The sequence below is a fragment of the Haliaeetus albicilla genome, chromosome 12 (genome assembly GCF_947461875.1).
Source record: "Haliaeetus albicilla chromosome 12, bHalAlb1.1, whole genome shotgun sequence".
Taxonomy (NCBI): Eukaryota; Metazoa; Chordata; class Aves; order Accipitriformes; family Accipitridae; genus Haliaeetus; species Haliaeetus albicilla.
In genome coordinates this window covers 24,138,859-24,163,385 of record NC_091494.1, presented here as the reverse complement: position 1 = coordinate 24,163,385, position 24,527 = coordinate 24,138,859, and the positions used below count along the sequence as shown (strand labels likewise).

General features: G+C 39.9%; 1 protein-coding gene across 4 annotated transcripts in view; it reads left to right on the top strand.

The window, feature by feature from the left end:
* The window catches only part of IGF1R (insulin like growth factor 1 receptor), a 195,544-nt gene that overhangs the window by 160,525 nt on the left and 10,492 nt on the right, over positions 1–24,527 (top strand). For 2 of the 4 annotated variants that reach the window (XM_069798512.1, XM_069798510.1), the window contains exons 11-20: positions 3,861–4,147; positions 5,656–5,792; positions 6,129–6,288; positions 7,364–7,466; positions 8,815–8,885; positions 11,128–11,357; positions 11,653–11,763; positions 13,834–13,993; positions 16,269–16,398; positions 20,830–20,964. In XM_069798512.1, coding sequence (XP_069654613.1) covers positions 3,861–4,147; positions 5,656–5,792; positions 6,129–6,288; positions 7,364–7,466; positions 8,815–8,885; positions 11,128–11,357; positions 11,653–11,763; positions 13,834–13,993; positions 16,269–16,398; positions 20,830–20,964 — 1,524 coding nt within the window. Of the gene's footprint in view, positions 1–3,860; positions 4,148–5,655; positions 5,793–6,128; positions 6,289–7,360; positions 7,467–8,814; positions 8,886–11,127; positions 11,358–11,652; positions 11,764–13,833; positions 13,994–16,268; positions 16,399–20,829; positions 20,965–24,527 lie in introns of all 4 variants that reach the window. The other 2 variants (XM_069798511.1, XM_069798509.1) reach the window with 1 other exon arrangement.

Here is a 24,527-nt window from a genome sequence, read left to right as displayed (position 1 = left end):
ATGCCCACTCTTCCATTATAAACACTACTGCTTACACATTAAGTGGAATAGTAACGATTTTGTGCTGCAACATAGAGTAGATACTACTAAATTAATTGGTGATTTTGATCCTTGAGTTTCCAATTTATCCTTCATGTAAGTTGTTCTTATTTTAGATAATTGGATCCTGGGCCTAGCACACGTTGTTGCTGTTATGTTACAGTCTATAAGCAATCACATTTCAATCATGCATGTTATCTCATTGTCTTTCTGGGCAGGTGAAGTTTATGGTGAAGTCCTGTGTTTGAGAGCTCTGAAGTGTGGTATTGCTTCTCATTAAAACTGGTTCATATCACTCTCCACTGTGATTTTTTTTTTGGACCTTTATTCAAGGATGTGTTGGATTGACTTGTTTGGGTTTGGGACTGTGATATGTGCAGAGCTTCTTAGCTTTATCCAAAAAATGAGGGAACTAAATACTGCCTTTCTTTGGAAATGTTAAGTATTGTGTCTGAGCTGTGTTTGAGTCACATTTGGCATTTGTGGTTGAACTTATGCAGTGTTTCCCTACTGATGATGAGAACCATCAGCAAAGATGAGGTAGAGAAGTAACAGCTACCATGAGTGGCCAGGATGTAATTCTTGAGCAATGTGAAGTCTCATAAATGTGATCTGATTTTGGACTTTATGAAGTAGCACAGCAAGGAGTTGTGAAAGGCATGTGTCAGGTCTAAATTACTTGAAAGTCTATTGCAAAGGGATTTTTTTATTTCACTAAAGCTTTGTCATTTAAAATGTGTTACCTTCTCCCAAATTTTCTTGCATTCCCCCTTCTCAAAGGAAAGTCACAGAACCTTGAACTCAAACAGTAACAAATAAACTGACCAGTTCACAAAGAATTTCCTGAAAGCTTGTGCATTTCCCTTTTTTCTTAACTTACTGACATAAGGGTGTGTTTTGTAACAGCAAGGGCAGATAAGGTACAATGCTCAGAAATAGCTGCATAGCTAAGCAACTTTAAAGAGACTGTATGTCAGGGAAATTAAAGATTATGAGCTAGTGAGATGTCTCCGTGGGACAAATCCAAGCAGCTTGTTACTTGCTGATGTCTATTTTTTTTTTTCCTCTTTCCCAAGGGAGAAGTTAATTAATGTGTTAATGCAAGCCTCAATAGTAGTATTTGTTTCCAGTGTTCTACCTGTCTCCAGGATATTATGAAAGAGATGCAGCATGTAATACAGCATGAAAATATTTGACTGAGTGGTTTTAAGGCAGTTTAAAAAGCCTGTTGATCTAATCTTGTGTGCAACTTCTGGATGACCCCATGTGTATTAATGCAGCGGTGAGGTAGATTTCAGACATTAGGACTCTGGCTAGTCTTGAAGAGACACTCAAAACCACAGGAGGATGAGTTATTCTTCAAGGTTTTTGGTTCTCTAATGAGCAGGATGAGATGGGCTCTGTGTGTAGTAGAAGGTATCTGAGAAGTAACATTAAAAGTGCCATAAAGTGTGAAAACAGTTAGCTTTTATGTTAAATGACCCACATTTTTTTTCTTCTTTTTAATTTCAAATTGATTTAATTTTTTATAGTGTTATTTTTAATTTTTCTCTTGCATTTCTCTTTCTTCCTCTCCTTTAACAGAATAGGTGAATTTTCATGTTTTATGTCTAGACTTTCCCTTATTTCCTTGGATGATTGGTTTTTGTCTTTATGCCTTTCATGAAAGCAGGAAGCTGCTTGACCAAAATGTGATGGTGTCAAATCTTTTGATGTTTTAATCATGTTTGCCTTGTGGTTATCCTGCAGGTCTCTTTCTCTGTTTTAATCATGTTTGCCTTGTGGTTATTCTGCAGGTCTTTTTCTCTTCCTGATATAACTGTAGTTTTCACGAACAAGTTTTGTGTTGCTTTCTCTTTATGTTTTTCCCCAAAGGCAAGGTAGGACTGTACTTCCTACACTGCTGGCCCCCCCCCCCCCCCCCAAGAGTTGAAACTTCATGCATCCCATAAAAGTAGTGATAAAGTCATGCCTTTTGGGTTCTTGCGTTGGCACATGCTTTTGTGGTTGATTGAAAATGAACTTTTTGTTTTCACTGCTTTTATCACAAAATCTGTGCAAATGTTCACCAGTTCAGTGCTAGGCATCCTGCGTGCTTTTACTGGTTCGGAAGTTTCTTCCTTCCACTGAGTTAAAGCAGTATGTGAATACTCATCCTAAGCAAGGTGAATAGCTTTAGTAACTTCCATAAATACCGGTGTAGAGGAGGCACAAGTGCTTACATCCATGAAATTCCCCCGTGCTCCACTGACAAGTTAAGATATTCACTTGTATGTTGCTTAAAACAATTTCTTGGTAACTTAAGAAGTTTTTTTCCTTGTCTTTGTATATTTCTGTGCTGTGGTTTACACGACATCTGAAAGTGTCAAAATGACTACTCAAGACATAGTAAAAGGATTTTGGAAAATTTTGTAGTGAACTCCTAAAAAAAAAAAAAAAGTCATCCAATCTCTGCCAGAAGATTTCAAAACCGAGTCAGTCTGGTTTTGGCGCTCTCTGCAGCATGCTGTTTTGTGGCTGAATGTACTAAGATGGTATATTTGACAGTGAATTAACTTCTCCTGTTGAGTCATCTTTCTTCCTGTTGTGTGTTTGTGGGAGGCCTTATTTGCCTGGTTTGTAACTCTCTGTCTGATCAAAATGTGTTAGGCTGTCTGATTGAAATGTGTTAGACTTCACCTTTGCCCTTGATAACTGTTGCACTGACCAGGTGCTAAATGGGCCCTGGCTAAGTGATTTCAGGTGGGGTAGGTTTCAAGCCAAAACTGTGTAGTGTGACTCTTCTTACATTCTTTAACTCCCCTGGTGCATTGCTTTCCAGGTGTGAGCAGTCCTGCAAATTTTGGACACTAGGAGAGCAGGAGCTGGAAAAGCCAGCTTGCCCTATGTAGTTAGTGGTCCTCTGCAAAACAGCCTTGGATCTGACACAAGACCAAGTGACAAGTCTAACATGTAGCAATCATGTTGGTTAGCTAATACCATCCAAATGTTTATAAGAGTTTTTTCCATATTGATGCTTGTACTGATATTCAGGCCTGTCCACTACAACAGTTTCTTAGACTTGAGAAAGCAGTAGTGTTGCTGTAAACCCTCAGTTTTTTAACTCTGCTTAAATTTCATATAGATGCCTGTAAGGCAGAGCTAAGTTGCTTGATGAACTCTTTGCTATACACAGTATTAGTACTGTGTTTTCTGATGTAGGAAGATTGTTTCTTTGCAGAGCTTTTGTTTGGGTGAGAGAACTGGAGATATTACCACACATTAGTGTTGGTTAACATTCATGGTCTTCAGCTGCCTTCCAAGGTTTCTTTTCTCAGTGCAACACATTCAAAGTTCTGTAATTTCATTGCAATTGAAAAGAAAGTTAAGCCTTCTGAGAGTTAGCTTTGCTAATCCAGCAAACTTCAAAACATTTTTTCCCCTAACCTTTTCAACCTTTAACATCTGATTTTTATTTTAAGCATCAACATTACTGTCATTAAATACAAATCTAGGATGCTTATTGAATAACAATGAAGCCATTTTTGTTATTTGGTTTATTGTGTGAGGTCAGAAGTTTGCACGTTTATCTTGGGGTGCAGTGTGAGCTTCAGAGCTTTGATTGGTTTCTGACCACAAGAGAGATTAATAGGATGTGCTGACATGCTGCAGGTTCAGATTAAGAGAAAGCTTTGATCTTGTTTTGCAGTTTCCTTTATTCAGCTTTTTTAATAGCAGAGTTACCTATTTTACTGGGGGTTTTTTCACAGTTTTCCTGGAGCTCGAGAAATGTGGATTTTCTCGAAAGAGACCTTTTCTATACCTGTCTGTTTGCCCCACAGACCCGATCGGAAGCGGAGGGATGTGTTCCGAATCGCAAATGCCACTTTGGCTACTCGAAACAGGAATGCGACTGGGACAGATCACTTCACCAATGTTTCTGATGCAGAGGAGAGTGAGGTGGAATACCCGTTCTTTGAGACCAAAGTGGATGGCAAGGAGAGAACTGTGATCTCCCATCTCCAGCCTTTTACTCTTTACCGCATTGATATTCACAGCTGCAACCATGAAGCTGACACACTTGGTTGCAGCGCTTCCAACTTTGTCTTTGCAAGAACCATGCCTTCAGGTATGCCCTCACAAGTATAAAGCTTTGTTTTGTTTTATGGGGAGAGATCAGTCTCAGGGAGGACAAACTCTCCAAAAACAGTTAGAAAGACATTGGGATATAATAAATTATATGCAAGAAAACAAATTGGAAGTGTATAAAGATCTGTTACAGTAGTTGAATGTCCTTGCTTGGTCTCGTGTGTGTACTGCGTGATACATATTAAGTCTGTCCTGTGACCTGGAGAAGGGTAGAGGTGTGTGCATTGACTACCAAGATAATTATGAGAGAATCCATTTCCCAGTGATATAGGTGAGACCCACAGACATGGAATGTTGAAAGGTTTTATTCTTCAGTTCCGTGTATGCTGAATGGAGAGGGGGAACATTTCTCTGCTAATGTTTAGTTTTGCTGTGTTCACTCTGAACTGTTTGCAGATGTTAGTTTTGCTGGTGGGAATGTTTGCCAAATGTTTCTTCTGTCACAGAATGACCATGCATTTGTCCAGCCTGGAAACAGGAGGAGTACTGTGTTGCTTTGTGCCCAATCGCCAGCATCTAGAGTACTTCAAATAGGAAGCATTGAATACTGTACTCATGTTTGGGACTTTTACAGATTGTACTTTTTCTGAGAAGAATAGAGATGATTTTAGTGCAAGCTCATATGCATCCAGCAAAGAGCTTCTGACTCCAGCAGATGTGTGGGAATATTTGATGCAGAATGGTAGCAATTTTGTTTTGTTTCTGGAAGGAGAGACTATCATAATCCAGATCCAGCTGTGTCAGTAAAAAAGCAAAAAGTATTGCTTATTTCAAGGAAATAAGGAAATCTGTGAGATCAGGGAAAAGGAAATAAGTGTTCCCAGATTTTTAGCACATGGCTTTGAAAATTACAGGCTAAAGAATTCTGTTTTCTTCTAAACCTAACAACTGTATTTTTGAAAAAGTGGTCTTTTTTCTTTGACCGAAACAGTCTTCATATTCCTGTTAAGTTTTGAATAAGTCATAAAATTATCAGGAATGAAATAGGGATAAAGCAGTTCCTGAATTGCTGATGAGACTTGGTTTTAAACTGTGACAGATTTCCTAAGACTGGCTGTTTTAGGAAAGGGATGTCACTGGGGCAGATTTTATGTGTTTACAGCCATTTGCAGACAGGTTGCTGTTCACAGCCGTTGGGTGGGAATAGCTGTCTGCACTGTTTTGGTGTAGTGGAAAGTTTGGAAGGAAGAACCAGATGCTGATAAACAGGTTTTTTGGCACACAGAGCACAGTGACTAACACAGAGCCCGTACCCGGTGAAGCTGTGTACACTGCACTGTTGTTCAGGCAACCAGCAGTTCAGACTCCGCTAGTCTGTCCAACAAGCCTCTGGCCAATGCATTTTGTTCTCTGGATCTTTGAATAGCACTTACTGCAATGCTTTGATACCTAAAGAATAGCATGAACTGTTTATTTTCCTCAATTGTTGCATAAGTTCCTGTTTCAGTATTAAGTGGTGTTCTCACATCACTTGTAAATATTTTACAGAGGGAGCAGATAACATTCCAGGAACGGTAGCATGGGAAGCAAAAGAAGAAAATACTGTCTACCTGAAGTGGTTAGAGCCTGCAAATCCAAATGGGCTGATACTAATGTATGAAATCAAATATGGGCAGCATGGAGAGGTGAGGATTTGACATTTCTCTGTTAAGAGTTACTGCTTGTAACTAACTTATACACAAAATGGGATCTTTCTTAACATGCTTCTGTGCAGTGCTGCAGACCCAAGATAGAAATTGTGATTTCAAACACCCAGCACCAACCAGCATGCCATTCCTTTGTTTTGTTTATTTTGACAGTTTTTGAATTCCACATACCTCCTTAAGGTGTTTGAAGAAAAACTGATCAGATGGGGCTTTTAGTTATAAAAATTAGCTTATCCTGCAACTATATTGTTTTCTCAAGAATGAAGGTATGTGAAGATATTAACATGAACAGTGAATTGCTTTTTTTTCGTTTAGGAGAAGCGTGAATGTGTTTCCAGACAGGAATACAAGAAGCTTGGGGGAGCTAAACTAACTCATCTGAACCCTGGAAACTATTCTGCTAGAGTTCAGGCCACTTCGTTAGCTGGGAATGGGTCATGGACTGAGCCAGTCTCTTTCTATGTGCAACCCAAATGTAAGATGAATGTTTGTTGGCTGTGTCAAACTGGGGGACTATTGCCTTTTTAATAATTCTTGATGTTTACATATGTAACTGAGCGTATAAGCCTCTTGCCTATTCTCTGAATACTTCTGTTACTTGCTGATGCTTCTTTGGGAACTCTTCTCTCTTCCATTTTCTTGGCAAGTGTTGACAACCAGGAGGTGTATCTGAGGTGTGGTCCTTTTCTTGCATGCATTGTATATAGATATGAGAGGTACAACCAGGTGGTGGGCGTGTAGAACGCACTACTGTGGCTTCCTGTGGTGTACAGCTCTGTAGGGGATGTAATGTTAGCCATAACAACATGGAGTTGGATTGTACAGAATCTGTGGTAATAAGGCAAACCTGCTTTAAATTGCAAAATAATACAAGAAACAAATAACTTGTTTAGGTTTTTGGCTGGCAGGTTTTTTAAAATACCAAGGTGCTTTTTCATATGACCTGTTCTGAGTGATATTTGATAAAGATAACATCCTGACAAAGGGGTGATGCTGGTCCTGACAATGGCAGTAATTTATATTTTTGGAAGAACACCACCACAGTGTCCACAGAGACCCTCCTAAGAACTTCTGCATTTAGTTGTAGAGCAGATGTATACACAGAAGACTGGAACTCCATCTGTTATTCCTTTTTGGTTTTCTAATTGCTGGACATTGAGGAACTTAAAGTAAAGAGCAGTGTGTGTATATTCTGAATATAAGTATAAGCAATTGCAAGGTGAACAAAACGTAGAAAAAAGGTGAATATACAAGTGAACAATTACATATTGTTCACTGAAGAGTGCGAGTCCTTAAGCATAACTTGTGAAAACAAATTCCAGACAGACACTGTTCTGTACAAAATTAATGCTTTTCACTGTCTGTTTTCTTGTTCCACTCATCTGCAGTCAGGGAGTGTTTCTGAGTACTTTTTTCCACATCAGACATGAAAATAAGTACTTTGATTTCTTCTCTGTATGGAAATATACCGAGTGGGTTTTGAATGTTTCTTTGTTAATGGAGATTTTATAGAAACCCTGATACAATTGTTTTCTTGTTGGTTGCAGCAGCAAACTATGGAAACTTCCTGCACTTGATAATTGTGCTCCCTATTGCTTTCCTGCTCATCATTGGGGGATTACTAATAATGCTGTATGTCTTTAACAAAAAAAGGTGAGTTGTATATGCTTGTGCTTAAAACTGCAGAAGAGGAATGTTTATTTTCAAATCTGTGCCCATGGAGCAAGTTAGAAATTAAAAAGGGAAATGGCATTCAGAGGACTCGAGAAGCTAAAGTAGATTCTGTCTTGTTGGTGTGTAAAAGGAGGTGGTTTAGAGTTACCAGCAAGCATCTGGCTGCTGCTTGAGATATGAAGAGGCTTTTTATTACAGTATCATGTTTGAGAGGGAAGAGGAAGGCTTGTCAGGAACATATCCACTGGGGCAACCATGGCAGACACTGGACCTATATAATCAGAAGATTTGACTGAAATATGGGTCAACATAAATCATGAAAACTTAGTTCTATTTAGATTAATTTGATTTCTTGCAAATTCTAGAGGTTTTTTGAAGTCTTCCACTTAAAAAATTACGTCCTGGACAGAACAGTCTAGGGGACTGTTCTATTGATTTGTTTTCCTCTTTTTTTTTTTTTTTTTTTGTAACTAGTAATTTATTTTTTTTATTTAATTGAAATACATAATGAGAACTTAATAGAAGTCAGTGCAAATGTTCAGCCTTGCAACTTTCTGGGTATGGAGGTTTTTTATTACACTTACAGTAGTACCAATTCTTCTCAGGCACTCCAGAAAGGGCTTTGTATATAGTGAAGTACCATACCTGCTTGGCCTTCCCTTGGGCTTTTGTAGGTGAAATGCCTGATAACTCATCCTTCTTTAAACTGTTGTTCTAGCCCACAAGAATGTTTTGTCTTTGATTTTCTGAGGTCTGGTGGATAATTTTATTTTCACAGCCTGCCTCCTGCAAGAGCTCTCACAGTGCCAAATAAATATGTCTAATTCTGAAAATCACCCCAGTAAAATTGAGGGGGGGGGGGATGTATGTGTGTTTTTAAAATAAAATAATAGAAGCACTTATAAAATAGTTGAATGGAATTCCCCATTAAAAACAATCTTGCCCTTTGCTAGATCACTTCTCTCCCACAGTAGAGCAGATGATGTTATAAAGTATGTTCTCAGCCACATGTCTCCTGGGTGTACCACCATACAGCTGCCTTTCTTAAAGGAAGTTTACCCAGCAGCTAAAAGTACCTTGTGTTTACACTTTTCTGGTGCTGATTTGGTATAGAGAAGACTGCAGGTTTCCTGGGAAAGTATTCTGGGCTGTTTTCCCATTGATTATGTGAGGTAGAATGAGAACTTGGTATGTGCCCTTTGAAAAGCTTTCCACATACAGTAAATCATATTCTGTGTTTGAGCAAATGGTGGAAAAGCTGTGGAAGAAGTGGTCTGAAATTTACTTAAGTTTAAAGATTAAAAAAAAAGAAAAAATATTTCAACAGGAACAGTGACAGACTGGGCAATGGAGTACTTTATGCATCTGTGAACCCCGAGTACTTCAGTGCTTCAGATGGTAAGTGTGGCCTTACACTTCTGATGCTTTTACTTTCATATATTCTATTTGTGTCTGACTTTGAAAGGTGTGAAACTCTAAAAGGGGTGTTGTAAAACCACTTTCCCTCTTTTTTTTATTAGGACAGCCGTGGAATCTATCATTGATAATAAGTAAATGTCACCTGTCTATTGAATCTGGGGAGTTCTTAGAATTTTTCCTGTAGTTTATTCAGCTGAGGCAAATTTGGGGACATTAGTTTCAGATTCTCATCTGCTCATCCAGTGATGTTTTCACTGGAATGAAGGAAGAATTAATGAATTTATGGTCTTTCATGTTTGCCCTTTTAAGCCCTATTATGACCTATTGGATCAAACCCACTGCTTGTTTCTATGTACTTCTCACGTGGAAAATAGTTAACACTTACAAAAAACAGTACTGTCTCCTCAGTATCTCCTACTTCCCATCCCAATAAAACTCTCCAACAACTTTTCACAGTTAGTCATATGCAGAAATTTTGTGTTAAAATGAGCAGGGATGTTTAATGTAGTCCATATTTGGTTTTCTTAATATCTGGAGTGTAGATAAGCCCATCTTTCTCTAGCTGGCAAAACATTTTTTTAAAGCTGGTTTCAAACTGGTCTAATATATTTGTGACTGATGTATATACTTGGCAATGACAATATTTAGAGGTTTTAGACTATGGCAGTGTTTAGATCCCAGCTGGTATATTTGTGTTGAGTGCTCTGCTAACAATGAAATAATTGTAGTTCCGAAGTCAGATATGGGGTTTTGGGGAGACATCTTTAATTTCTTAAAATTTTCTGTGGGAGACACAATATGGATAGTGCTCAAGTGTTTAAAACCATCCAGGAAATAAAAATTCTTTAAAACAAAATTGCTGTTTCTAGAACAGCATGCTTTTTTTGGTTTTGCTTTGTGTATGTCTTTATGATTTTTCTGTACTTCACTATGGCAGGAGGTTGCGCCGGCTAATGGTGTAGATGAACTTCTTGCCAGTTCTTGTGTTGGCTGTTCCTGAACAGCAGCAGGAGCCGAGTGAGCATGGCAGTCCAGGGATCCTCAGCTCTGCATCTCCAGAAAGCCTGTGGGCTGTGATTGCTGTGGAATAGAGAACCCTGGAAATTCAGCTTTCTGGCTAAATGAATTGCTTTAAAAAAATAATACAATACAAAAGGCCACAATGTTCTTACTGGAACCCTACTTGCTAGATAATTAATCACCGCCCCCCACCCCCGCCCTGAGGTGTGGTTGTCTGTAATGAGCATGTACCCATACTGTACAGATTATGTACATGTGGAGCTCTTCAAGTGCAGGAGAAAATTAGAACATCAGATGAATTTCCTTGAGGTATCAGTTCTTCTATTTATGGTTTAATTTGGTGCTACTGCTGTAGACTTCTTGCTGGAGTAGTCTTTCCAAAAGCCTCCAGGAGGCTCATGGGTTTAGCCAGAGTAGCAGCGGACTATTTTACTGTTATGTTTTTCTAGTAGCACCATTAGGGCTAAAGGTCTGTCAATGTTCATGCTATAATCCTCTATTTTTGCATCCTGTCATTTCACCCATCCAGAGCATGTGACACAACTGTCCCCTCCTTTGGTGACTGATAGGCAGCAGCATCAGTGACTACTCAGATGTCTTCTTGCCTGAGGCAGTCGTCCCTCCGGGCAGTCACCTTCTGAGATCTCTCTTCTGCCTCAGATCAAAGACTTGCAGCAGCAAGCTCTGCCTTTACTGATGCAACAGTGTGTGTGCAAATGATCAGAATAGTTTCATGCAAAGAGCCTACTAGATCAGAGAGTCTGTTTCCTTCTAGTCATAAAATCAATCTATTAATAGAGAATACAGCAGACACTAAGCTGATACAGATGATCAAGTATGTTTGATACTGTCTGGAAGAATTAGAAAAGCAAGGATCCCAAGAAAAGTTCAAGCTAAAGTATTGATTCAGGCCTCTTCCGGCTCTGGTTTTGTGCTTTGAGGTTGTTTATTTCCATCCCATTATGTCAGTACCATTCAGGTCCATCTACATATTTCTTTAAGATTTATTTGTATGCCAAGCATCTACCTATCTCTGTATGGAAAAGACGGTGGACTATATGCGCACATCATGTAAGGTCTCAGCATTGTGTATAGCATTTTTTACAGTAAAACTGTTTGGGCAGTTGGTGTTGTAAAGCGGTGAGTGATCGCACCACTTGCAGAAGTGGAACATCATGGCCTGTTCTCTCTCTCTCCTTAGTGTATGTTCCAGATGAATGGGAGGTGCCCCGTGAGAAGATCACCATGTGTCGGGAGCTTGGGCAAGGCTCCTTTGGAATGGTGTATGAGGGAATAGCCAAGGGAGTGGTGAAGGATGAGCCGGAGACCAGGGTGGCCATAAAGACTGTCAATGAGTCTGCAAGCATGCGTGAGAGGATAGAGTTCTTAAATGAGGCCTCAGTGATGAAGGAGTTCAATTGTCACCATGTGGTAAGTCATGAAAGTGTAACAAGGCTGTGATTCACACAGCTGTGGTGCTTATTGGCATGAGGGTGTTCAGGGCACGTCTTCACTGACTGAAGCAGGAACTTGGGAGTTGTAGCTTCAACTCTGTGCAGCTTTATAATGTTATTGTGCAACAAGGGTCAGAGAGTGGAACCACATCTACTTTCAGACATTTCCCACAGGTTCACGGGTGTTTGGGGCTACATAATGGACATGAATAAATGATACTACAGTTCAGTTAGCTGTATTTGTAATTGAATGTTTGTTTTGCCTCTTCCAGGTTCGGCTGCTTGGTGTTGTTTCTCAGGGCCAACCTACGCTGGTTATCATGGAGCTGATGACACGTGGGGACCTCAAAAGTTACCTGAGATCATTGAGGCCAGACACAGAGGTGAGTCATGAATTGCTGGATGTTTATTTCTTTCTTCAGTTAGAATCATCTTGAATGAAACAGCGTCACATTGGAAGCAGCAGGCAATCAGCCTTTCTTGCCCTTCTCCTTAAGCTGTAAGAACAAAACATGAGCTGCTCTGTGATCTGCAGCGCCTTTTTTCATGAGGCAGCTATTGCAAATAGCCCAGTGTACTGCATGGAATAGGTCCCTTCTTGTGTTTTTGAGTCCTGTTTTCCAGATTTGAATTAAATCTCTTGTCTAATCTAATTTCTCATCAAGATGTGAAAAAAAAATTGGCTAGTTGAAGCATGCATGCTAGGATAATTGTTTCATGTTGTATACCCTGCCTGTTGCCTCTGTTGGCAAGTACAAATCTAATAGCTAATAGGCAGACTCTAATATGTAGTCCGTCAGTCTTAAGAGCTAAAATTGCCACATATGATACAGGGTCTGAAGGATAAAGTTGACACATAGGTCACTTGCCACTGAAATCATAGTAGACTATGTAGAAAATGAGCTCAGCAGTTTTTGCCCTTGATCTAGAAATTCTGATGTGAATAACTGAAAGGAACAGAACAGGAGCACAGTATATGCACAGGAGAATGAATATGGTATGAATGGAGGGCATCGCATGTAGCATGAGGAGAATGCTTAAGTGATTGGATACAGAAAACAATCATACTGAATACAACATTCAGAAAATACCAGTATGACTATGGACTGAGGGCTTGACTAGCATTTATGATTAATAATGTTTCAGGTTATATTAAATAGTTTTGGTTGAATTCAACAAACTTCATAAAAAGAGACAGTGACTTCATATAGAACTTAACAAAATGATGAGCTCTGTACATGGCTTTTCTGTCTTGTATGCTGGTGCTCTTTAAAGCAGTCTGTGGTAGGCCTGTGCCTGAATTCCCTGTCTTCCTTGATGGGCAATGTAAAGAGTTGAGCAAAGTCTTCTGAGGACCTGTATGAGGGGGAAGGCAGGATACTTCAGTAAGGTCTGGATGGAGGGTTTGCCTGATAAACTGGCTTTACCGGTACTTTAACCACGCAGCTCCCATACCTCTCTCTTGTTCCTGGGGATTCAGTTCTCATTGGTCCTTCTGGGCTTTCTTGGTTGTATCATCTTGGCTCCCGTAGGGTATGTTGCATTCAGCACTTGGGGGCCTGGAAGCAGTGGGTATGACTCGTTATCTCAACACAAAGTAGCACAGTTTGAAAGTGATGATGGAACTGGACATGAACACTTTCCATGGAAGTTGGGTAAGGGACCGTTGAATCTCTGGATGGGGATGTGATAAAGTTCAGTGACTTGGTCTGTGTGCTTTAGGATTTTTGTCATTAGTAGAATTCAGTGTAGGAGGCTGTGGTTTTGGTTACTCTGTCAGTGATGATTATCCAAGGGGTGTAAAGTTTATGCAAATTCATACTGGTAAGGGATGGTGGGACTTAACTGATTGTGTATAAATACCTGAACTCCTTCATCCATGAGATTGAGAGTGGCAGAAACCATATATCGATGGATGCTAAGGAGTGAATTTGCTTCAGAAGAAATTGTCTGATAAGCTTTTCTCCTACTTGCAAATAGAAGTAATTCCAGAGACATCTGGTTATGGAGAACTGGGCAACAGGAAATGAAATCATTTAATACCTTCTGTTTGTTTGCAAAGATGGTAAAACAGTAGAAATCTCTTAAAATAAGCCCTCTGCTTTGTATCTCAGCACTTGTGTGGCACAAAAATGGACATTTCAACTCCATAGGTGTAAGATAACATCCTTATACCAAAAAGTCTTTCTGGCTTGTATTCCCTAAAATAGAATGGCCTGTTATAAAAGATATTTGGGAGTTGACTTTGTAACCTAGCTTGATATGGCCAGTTTTCCCACTAAGCAGATGCTATGGTGTACATAATAATGAGTTTCTGTTTAGCCTGGATCACGTCAGGCTGAATTGTGATGAAGTGATTTTTTATTTTTATTTAAAGTGTGTTACAGTTTGATGTAGAAATAGTTACTTTTTTGTTTCCCCCTTACCTGTTTTATCTTCGTAATCTTGCTCAGAATAATCCTGGCCAGGCACCTCCAACTCTGAAGAAGATGATTCAGATGGCAGGAGAGATTGCTGATGGGATGGCATACCTCAACGCCAACAAATTTGTTCACAGAGACCTTGCTGCGAGAAACTGCATGGTGGCAGAAGACTTCACAGTGAAAATTGGAGGTGTGCTTTCTTGACTTTCACACAAACAAAAACATCATCCTGAAAAATCAAAGTCTTAGAAGGCATTTTAATTTTTTGCAAGATGCTTGAAAGACCTTTTAAAACTTAGCTCTAGTTTAAATTTCTGCAGAATGAAATATGTTCCTTATGAAGGCTTGCTGTGATTTAAGACCTGTGAGCAGTCAACACTGATTGGAAACTCTTGGAATACCTCTACTTGCTGCTGTTCCAGTGAGGAAATAGTATAGCGTGTGGGTTTAAAAAGAGCTAGTGAAGCAGTGATTTGAGGTGCAGATGCTGCAGACATCTGGGTGGATGGCATAGTTACCAGTAGTGTGTCACTTGCTTTTCTGTTAATGCGCAAAAATAATTCCACCTCTTGTTTATTGATTCAAGAATTAAGAATTTTAGGATTATTTTAAAGCATATCTGATTTGGAAGTGGAATGTAAGGCTTGACTTCAGCTGGGTGCTTTCCAGTCTGAACTGGAGTTCTGCTTTCCAGACAACAGAATGGCTTTTCTTCTGCTCTGCTGTTAGAACACCACTTTATTTTCCCTTTACCATCCCTCTAAAATAGTGTCAGATGAGTTTTTTCAGACTTCTCTCCAGAGAGAGTGATTTTAAGCTTTTGGCTGTTTTTGAGTTGTGCATATTAAAATAACATGTATAGCAGCAGCCTTCTGCTGTAGGAAACTAATTCTTTTTCTCTGAGCTTAACTCAGCTATTTTGATAATTTGTGTAAGTAATCCTGTCATTTGGGAGAAAGAAAAAATGATTTCATTTTGAGTCAGTTAATTAGGAAATAAGATCTTTGGGGGATTTTGTGCATTTTCTGCAGGTTTGGGGAAGTCAGCCTGAATCCTTCCCATGCCGGTTTTTTCACTCCTCCTCCCCCCACCAGCATGTTTTACAATTCTTTGAACTGAAGATGGTGCATTTCTTCCCTTTAACATGGTACATGGTTACCCTGAAAGCATTTTGTTAAATATGCTGCACTGCTGTCATTTAGGTACCAGTATTGAAAATCTCTACATGCAGAAACAGTTTAGGAGCATCTTGGCTGGAACACACCAATTCAGACTGTTTAGATCTCGGAGGAGGAGCTTTATGCTACACTGTCCTATGCTCTTTGAATATCTGTTTCTTATTTGCATTACATTTTTAAAGAATTTTCCATTCAGCCAGGATAAAGTCACCCTGGTGTGTGGGAGTGATAGAATAGCTGTACAGATGGGCTTTTTAGGCATAAATCACTGAGGGTACTAGTGTCTCTAGCAGACAAGGAATGAGAAGGAGCAGTGGTCGGTCACTCATCCAAGCCTGTAATAATGACATCTGTACACTGGTAATAATGACTGTGAGAACTGAAGGTATTCTGTCCTTTTTTCACTCTGCTTTTCCCAGAAAAAAAAGAGGCAGCTACAGGTCTGTATCGATAAAATGGATTTTGCCCTAGGTCTGCTGTGTTAGCAGACAGCATTTAATATTAGTAAGAGATTTGATGCCACCTGATTTATTAACTTTTTGGTTAGTGTCTGAACACATAGTAACTGGTTTAAATAGGCTAGTCCAAGACCCAGCAGTTTGTGTGCACCAAGCTGATTGTACAGAAAAAAAATGCTGGAGTCTCCTGACTGTAACTCAGACTTATGAGTATTGTTAGATCCAAGTCTTGCAAATGCTTACATATTTACAGCTAAGGACATGCGTATAACCCGAAGTATGTCTTTAATATTGGTCTGTGTTAGTCATAAATGAATAGCCTAATCCTCTAGCATTTGAAATGGAATATTATACAGGAACTGGAAATTACCTTTGGAGAGAGGAAAAAAAAATGAGAGGAGCATTCCTCTCAACATATGAAGTTCTTCAATTAAAGACAATAGTATTAAGTACTAAAGGAGCTCTTTACACTCTTTAAAAAGAAAAGCATTGTATTCAGAGAACAGATCTGTAAATTACATGGCCATCAGAATTCTTAGCTTACTGCAAAGCTTGAGCATAAATCCTGGAACTTCTCATATTAATATATTTAAATCAGTCAGAGTTCTCACCCACTGAAGTCAATGGTAAAATGGTCTGTCGGTTTTGTTGGGAGGGAAGCTAACCAACCCTAAGGCAGCAGGTAAAGTGCCTGCAGAGTAAAGTGTCGTGGTAACAGATAGCAGATTCTTTGCACCAAACTGTGATTCTCTGCTAGCTACGATGGCCTGTAGTAAGGGGAAATACTCATCATTTTATCATGCAAACTGAAAACATTTATACCTTCTAGATTTTGGCATGACGAGAGATATCTACGAGACAGATTATTATCGTAAAGGAGGGAAAGGTTTGCTGCCTGTCCGCTGGATGTCTCCAGAATCACTGAAAGATGGAGTCTTCACAACACACTCCGATGTCTGGTAACAAAAAAGGGACTCTGAAAAACTGGTTTAGCCCCTCTTCTTTCTAGCCTCTTTTTCTTGTTGTAGTAGTATACTGCTTTTCCTGTCTCTTTTTCCACTGTGAAGCATTCTGCTTTGTATTTCGTATTTCCATTGCAAAATCAAGAACTCTTGAGGTTAAATTCTGCTCTCAGAGAGAGCAGAATTAAATGGATTTCCAAAACGGGAGGTGGCAGCATGTTTCCTGGTGTGGGTTGTAAAATCAGTTGTGCAGTGAAAAACATTACCTTCACCTGGAAGAGCAAGTTGTCATTTTTCAAATTGCCCTCCTTTAAGAAAAGCATTAAAAGTTGCCAAGAATAGAGAAAAGTTCATAGTGCTGACCTGCTTTTCTATCAAAACCTTCTGTGTAAATAACTCTACTTTCACGCAGATGGTTTGTGTACACTAGCAGGTTTTTTCTTTGGAGTTCTCCCTTGTGTATATCCTTCTCCATTTGGAACTTTGTTTGCTTGTTTTATATAGTGCAAGATGCAGAAATAGGTTTTTCTTTAAAGAACATTGCCTAGCTGCTGTATCTGTGAAGTTATTAATAGAGGCCTTCAGGAAATTTCAAAATATACTTCTTAGAAGAAATAATAACTCTGGAACAATTCTCCCCCCACCCCCCAAACTTTTGCAGATAGGTGGGGAGGACTTGGCAGAAGATTAACATGTACTGGCAAAACCTCTACTCTGTCTTTTATGGTTTCTCTGCCTTCCTAACAAGATGTTTTTACTGCTGATCTGTTACAGAATTGGCAGCTGATTGCCTCCAAATGTCTAGAAGTCGGTAGGAATGATATTTTAGTAGTAAACTGCATTTTCTTTAAACAGCTTGAGGATTTTGGAGTCAGTGGACTGTGGTCCACAGCACCAGCTTTGAGTGAAAGGTTCATAAGAGTAATTATGTAGCAAGTGAAAAAGCAAAGCACCAGAATGTTGCTTCAAATTTTTTGCCTATGGTTAGTAACTTATTTATGAATCCAGTACCCCTCAAACTTGGAAACAGATGAAAGTAACCACTTTGAGTTGAAATGGAAGCCCTGTATCAGCCATTTATCTAACGGAACAGCACAGACATGCTTTTGTCAGTCCCCCTGCAGTAAAAGAATTTGGGACTTGTAATGTCTTCACAAAGCAGACAGAAATTTGGAATATATCACTAGAAAATCCCCAGATGTAGAACTGAACGAGCCTGGGGTGAAGGGCTGGCAGACCTGCCTGTTTTTACCACACAACAGTAACTTTAAAGTCCAGCTGTCATCTCCAGCCATTGTATCAAAAGTGGACTACAGCAGATCAGGTGTTCAGCTTTGGTGACGTACTGCACTTATTCCATGCATGCTTTCCTTTTAACCTATAACTGTTAAGTGACATTATTGTTTAAACATAACTCAACTTCCAAACAAAAAAACCCCACAGATCTGATGCCAAATCAGTCATGAGAAGTAAATTGGTACTTTAGTTGTTGCAGGAAGTACGTGAATTCTCTCTTCAACGTTAACAAGATTTGGCATTCATCATCATTCAAGTCCAGAGCAGAGTTGAGCAAACAATATTGCAGCTTATCAATGGGCCAGTCTGAGTGAAATACCCTAGCCAGAACTCACATCAGGGAAAGTAGCTTACTGGTTATAAGGTTGGAAAACTTAAGAGGAGGAGGAGTAAAATCTGACAGATTTTTACTTGAAAGCATAGAGAGGAAAAATTTTTTTTATGGAAAGGAGGTCCACAGCTCTCTTCAGTATTTCAGACAGTTCCTCCTTGGGATGGTTTGTCATCTTAATTGTTAGAAGTGACTTATTCTGAAATTTGGTTCACATAGTTGAGGTATTAAAAAAAACCTGGTTTAACATGAGAAATAGCCAGTTGTTTAGAACATGTATACATTTGCATTTGCCATGTATCCACAGCTATAGATTCAGAAATTTCAATCAGAATTCCAAATGAAGTGGAGCTTGACTTTTCACTGTCATGAAATAATGTTTACTTGATCTGCTTATGGCTAAAAGGATTATTCTGGTTTACTTCTCAATAACTTTTAGACCAAACACTATGCACACCAGGAAAAATTACCTGATTCCTTGTATTGATTCAGTTTTTGAAGTTGCTTTATGTAAACCGTGTAGCTTGGCTGTTTTGGGGGCCATTTATTTTCATCAAACAGTAAAAAAATATTGAGATTTGGTTTTCCTGCCTTTTTGGTAGGATATTGTGACATCTGGTTCCATGTTCTTCGAGATCAGTTTTAGAAGCCAAAATGTCAAAAAGACAAAACTGTGTGAGTGGTCAGAGTCCAAGATTTATAAGCTGTAAGGTGAAATGGCAAACTGCAAAAAGAGTGTCTGGAGGTTTTGAAGGGTGGAGCTTTATTTTAGCAATTCATTCTTTTATTGCTTTTCAGACTGAAGAATGAGGTAATTAGACAAGACTGTTTTTGTTGTAGTTAGGGAAAGAGAACATTTTAAAATTAATATAATACTGTTCAGGGTGAGGGTGTATTTCTATAAATGAGTCTTCGGCATCTTGCTGGTAGTTGCCTTGAAGGAGCAACCTAAGTTTATTTGTTATGATAATATGACTAGTAGGTGCACAAGACTTCTTATTATTATTCCTGCAGTGATCAAAGTAGCTTCAAAGGCACCAAAATGTTGAGTTGACCCTCTGTCCCTGCCTCCCCTGAAAGGCAAACAATTGCAAGTCTGTTTGTGGCTTCTGGCTCCAGATGCAAACCATTTTAGATCGAGTAGATAACTGAAAGATAAAACCACTCTACCATAACCAGCTAATAATACTGGACTCCTGTTTTCACAACAATACCCTATTGAAACTATGCTTTTTTCTCTTAAGCTTGACTCAGCATTTGAGCCACAGAAGACAAGAGAGCATCTAGTTTCCTTTCTTTGCACAGCAGCTCTAAAAGTGGATGACTCTTTGGTGCAGGGCAGACAATTTGAGCCATGTCTGCTCAATAAACTACTTTTAAATAGAGTTATTTTTAGGAAGTGTCAATAGTTAGGTCCAAACTACCCAATTACATAACTATGCTTATCTTTCTTCACCAGTAATCAATTCCTATTATTAGACAGACTTACTTTTTCACTTTTGCTGTCCTTTGTAGTAAATTGGAAGGAGCTAGAACCTCTGTTTCAAGAAGGGGTAACTGAGTTTCTCCTGGGGGCTTAAATGTTTTGCTGCTGAAGCGGCTAATTAGGGTCTTGGTACAAGAAGTGGGAGAACATTCACATTTCTTCCATGTCTTTTTCAAAAATTGGTTTTGTTGCTTGCTGCTGTATGTGGATGATCCGTACTTTGCACCTTTGACTTAGAATGTGGAAGAAACCAAAGCAGAGGGATAAATGGAAAGTATTACCCAAGAAATGTTTTTGTGCCTGGGGAATAGAGGTTGGTTTGTTTGCTTGCTTTTAGTGGTAAGGCAGATGAGATGCACAGGTGTGGTGGTGTGCATTTGCTCTCTAGCTCTCGGCTTGCCGGAGCAGTAAGAGGAAAATGCAGCTTTTAAATTGGATTTGTGTGACTTGAGTATTTCTGATGAAAAGCAGCTTGCACTGGAACGAGAGCTTACAGTTCTGCATTACTGCCTTCTCAACCGCTATCAGGAGTGCCTGAGAGATGTTACATGAAGATTTAGAGTTTAGTTTTTTAAATGTACAGAATTTTTTTCTTGTTATATCTGTGGCTTGGGGAGGGGGGCTTGTCGAGCTCACTTTAACCAGTCTCTGCAACTTCTCCACCTGCTTAGAAGGTTTGATTCCCTGCACCCAGCCACACATGGATCTTTTTGCAGACTTTAATGATCAGTTGTCTATCCAGCCTGAGGTCCTCTGTACAGAAAGTACAGAGATAGGAACAGAATTTTCTTCTTCCCACCTCACAGTGCACTTGAAGTCTGAACTCAAAGCCATGGGAAAGGGAGATGAGCTGTGAGCTGATTCTCCAGGCAAGCTCACTGCTTAAATCTCCTCTGAGTTGGAGGCTTCTGGTCAATGCAGTGAGCTTGCAGTGGCTTTTTTACTGATTGACCTGTACAGATCCAATGTAACCAAATAATGTTGGACAACTGAATGATCATAATCATGACCAGCTCTGAGCTGTAGATTATAGCATGAGAAATGGAGATGCAATATTACCAGTCTTTTCTTACAGAAGGCATTCTGAAGAGTCATTCAGAAGTGGGAGCCTGTTTCTCACCATTGACTAGAGGTGTTTGAAGTCAACAATCTCTTATGCTAGGTGATGTGGCTACCACCATAGCTGCATATTTTTGAGCAATTGGAATTTTTTGGTAAAAGAAAATACCCGTGGACACCTACTGGTCACCATCATCTAAGAAAAATATCTTTGTAAAGATTGCTCAGCTTTCTAAAGTTCTGATTTGTTTTCCAGGTCTTTCGGTGTTGTACTTTGGGAGATTGCAACATTAGCGGAGCAGCCATACCAAGGCATGACCAATGAACAAGTGCTCCGCTTTGTGATGGAAGGAGGTCTGCTGGAAAAACCCGACAATTGTCCTGATATGCTGTAAGTGTCAGCAGTTACCACTGTTTTCTGTGCACAGTTAATTCTTCCTGATCCCTTCAAGGTCTGCTTCTGTCCTATCTACCACAGGAGAGGTTATTAAAGAGTGGTAGTAATGTGAGGTGCTTCTTGAACAGTCTCTGTCAATCTAGTATTTTATAGTAGTTAGACACAGCAGAAAACAACTTTGCTTGTGGCCAGAATCTCACTTTGGGCTATCTCCTCTAATAAAGAAACAAACCCCAATCTTCGTGTTCCTGAATAAAATTAGACTTAATAAAAGCTCCTAAGTGACATTTGCTACAGCAGAAGACTTTGTGCCTAAATCTTGTCTCTTCTGCTTAAGGTAATTCTGTTGAGCATAAAGAGAAAAAAGAACATAGGATGAGATGAGATGTATTGTGTGTAAACTCTGTGGAATTTTTAGTTCAGCATACAGATAAATGGAGGTATTGGTCCTTTATCTGAAGCAGTGTTGGATCTGCTATTTCGGTCACGGTGCTCATCACGTAGAGATAAACAAATCTTCCCTGCTAAGTTTCCTTTCCTATAAGCACAGAAAGAAGTACGCAGAAAAACCTTTGCTTACCCCTAGAATCAATACAAAGCCTTGCAGCCGAGGAGGGCGTGCAGTGCAGCAGGCTTCAGTTTTTAGCTTTACATTGTTGAAATACTTCTGCTGGCTTTTGTGTACAGCAGTTTCAGTTGTTCAGACTTTATTACTTTGATATACTTCCCAAACTGGCTTTTGGGAAGGAAATACTGTGTCTTGCAGTTATTGAAATTTTTTGGAGGCCCACAGAAGGGATACAATCACTTAAGGGCCTCAGCTGCTTGGGATTCTTAGGAAAAGAGCTTTTTTGGCTGGAGCACTGGCTTTGGTTTCAGATGACAGGCAGTGTTGTTTTGTTGTTTGAGGGGGGTGGGTGGTATATGCAGGGGGAGGTGTAGCTGCCATGTGACTCCTCAGTTTCGCATTCTTTCCCTTCCACGATGCTGTGGAGAATTTCTGGCAGTCAGATTGACTGGAGATTGTTTAACATGGTCTGAGCTGTGTGATGGAGGTGGGGAGTAGGCAGAAATGGGGGAACAACAGGCTGTGTGAAGGGGTCAGCTCCTCGAGTCCATAGGAGGAAAAAATACCTCTAAAGTGAGAGCAAACTCAGCAAAGAGATTCAGCCTTAGATATTCCTCATTAGCCTGGGGCATGTGTGGTATGAACAGGGGGGCGGGAGGGGAGTGATAGCAAGAAGCTCTTTGCTGCTGCCCACCTGGCCCATTCTCCTTCCTCCTCCTCCTCCTCAGAGATACTTCTCTGCTTGCTGGGTGTTGCTACTGGATGAATCCACTTTAGGGTAACTGGCTTGTGAGCTGGAGGAATTTGGTTAATGTCTGGCAGAGCAAATCTTTGCACCAGTGTATAACAGCAAAGGCCTTTTTTGTGCTGATTTTAATGAAGAACTGTTCACACATTAGTTATGACAACCAAGACTTTAATCTGACATTGCAGAAGTGCAGAATAAAAAAATCTTTTTAATTTAGCCACTTCTCTCCATCAGAACAAGGAACAGAGCTGAACTCAGAACTAAGGCACATCCAGTTTAGTGGTGTCTTTATTTTTTTGGTGATACAGTGTGTATAAAACATCTTGACTCTATCCAAAATGAAAAAAAAAAAAAATAAAAAAATTGAAAGCATTGACCTCAGAAGCTTATTGTGACTTGCTTTAGCTCCCTTTCAGCTTGTTTTGTCTTTGTGTTAGGACAGACACCCAAGTCTGCTGAAATTCAAATATGCTGTTGTAGGAATAACAGTAGGGAGCTCCAGGAATAATTTTCACCTTTTTTCTATGCACATACATTTGGCATTCAAAGAACCTATTTTGCGTTACTATAGTGCTTTTTTCTTTGCATGTTTTTGCTTCTTTCCCTGTCTTTCATCCCGTTTGCCCAAGATGCTGTAAAGAGGCTGTTCAACACTCGGTAACCTGACAACTACTGCCAGTCTTGAACCTTGCATGTGTTGCTGCTGGCAAGCACAGAAACCTGGTCTGTAGGCAGGGTTCCTCTCCCCTTTCCAGCTGTCTGATAACCTGCTCCTCAACATGGGATGTAACAAGAAAATTACTGAATGGGCAGAAAGGTGCTTGTAACAGAGTTGCAAAGAGCCCTGACATTGTGTAGGGATCTTGCCATGCATCTCCAGCATGTTTCAGGCAACTGCTTTCGCAAGCACTTTATGAAATCCTTTGTAAAATAGGGGGTCCTCTTTTTTGTGGAGGTTGCTAAAAGGTTCTGTTTAAAGACAGATTTCTTGGCATGTCTGCCAGTGGGAGGTATTTTTTAGACAGCACAAATTCTTACTGGTGGAGACTGACTGGTCTGTGATACTTTAGTATTAACTCACAATATTAACTCAAGATGTCCAGAAAGCAAAGTCCACCTGCTGCAGGGAAGTCAATATACTTCTTGTGCTTGGTACTGCGTGAAACCAAGTGAGAAGGGGAGCCAAGAACTGCACTTCTGTATATCTCATGTGGTAGGCTACAAATGCAGAGATACTTTTATTTTCTTCTTCTTCTTCTTTTCATCAATTTGAATTGGAAACAACTAAAATTATGGGCAGAACACAAATTTACCTTTCTGTAGAGACAGGTGAGTATGCTGAAATATAAAAACCTCCAGAACAAGTGGAAGAGGTAGACTGCTGTGGGGAAGCGTAGATGGGAATAGAGAGAAGAATCTTGCTGCAACTGTCACCGAATCTACTATTTTTAACCTTGCAGATTATGTGAGTGTTGACACAGCCATGCATGCTCCAGCCACAGTGCAGTAGTTTTCGTAAAGGCCTTTTATTGCCGGCCACGGCGTGAATGCTACATGGTGCAAACAGTCTTGGACGTTCTATCTCTCCTAAGACTGCAGTGCTAATAACACTTGTTAGTGGCTGTGCTTTGCTAACCCCTGGTAGCAGCAAGTCTGTAGCTTTTAGATGGATCAGAGACCAACGACACTTGAAGAACTGGAGAGGTTCTGTTCTGCAGCTTGGTTGTATTGGGTGCTTGCACAAAGGGGGATTTTACGGCACAATTGCCTTGTGGCTCAGAGAGGTGGGAAATCCCTGTGAAAGGACTAAGCACAAAGGGGATGGTATTTCTTGAGGCTTTTTACTCTTAACACAGGGTGAAACAAGACTCAGTTCTGTTTATGCTACACCCTCTTGGCATAGTTTGCATGGTTTTACAGACAGAACTATGCAATAAGACAGATGGTTCAATAAGACGGTGCCAGGAGCAGCTTTGCTGCTTTTCTTCTCTTCCTGTGTAATAAGTTATGTTTTTATGTACTATCATGGTTATGGCAGTGTTCATCAGGTGGTGGCTGCGTGGCAAGAAGGCTTGTTAGAGCTGAAGCTCTCAGATAGTGTGTTCGCATGGGGCTTTTTAAAGTTGTGGAGGCTGGAATTCCACTCTGTTTTTGAAGCAGAATTGCTTGCCCCATATGTATTGTCAATGACTAGGCTATTTATGCACTGCTGATTTTCCCTTTGTTCCTGGCGAGCCCTGG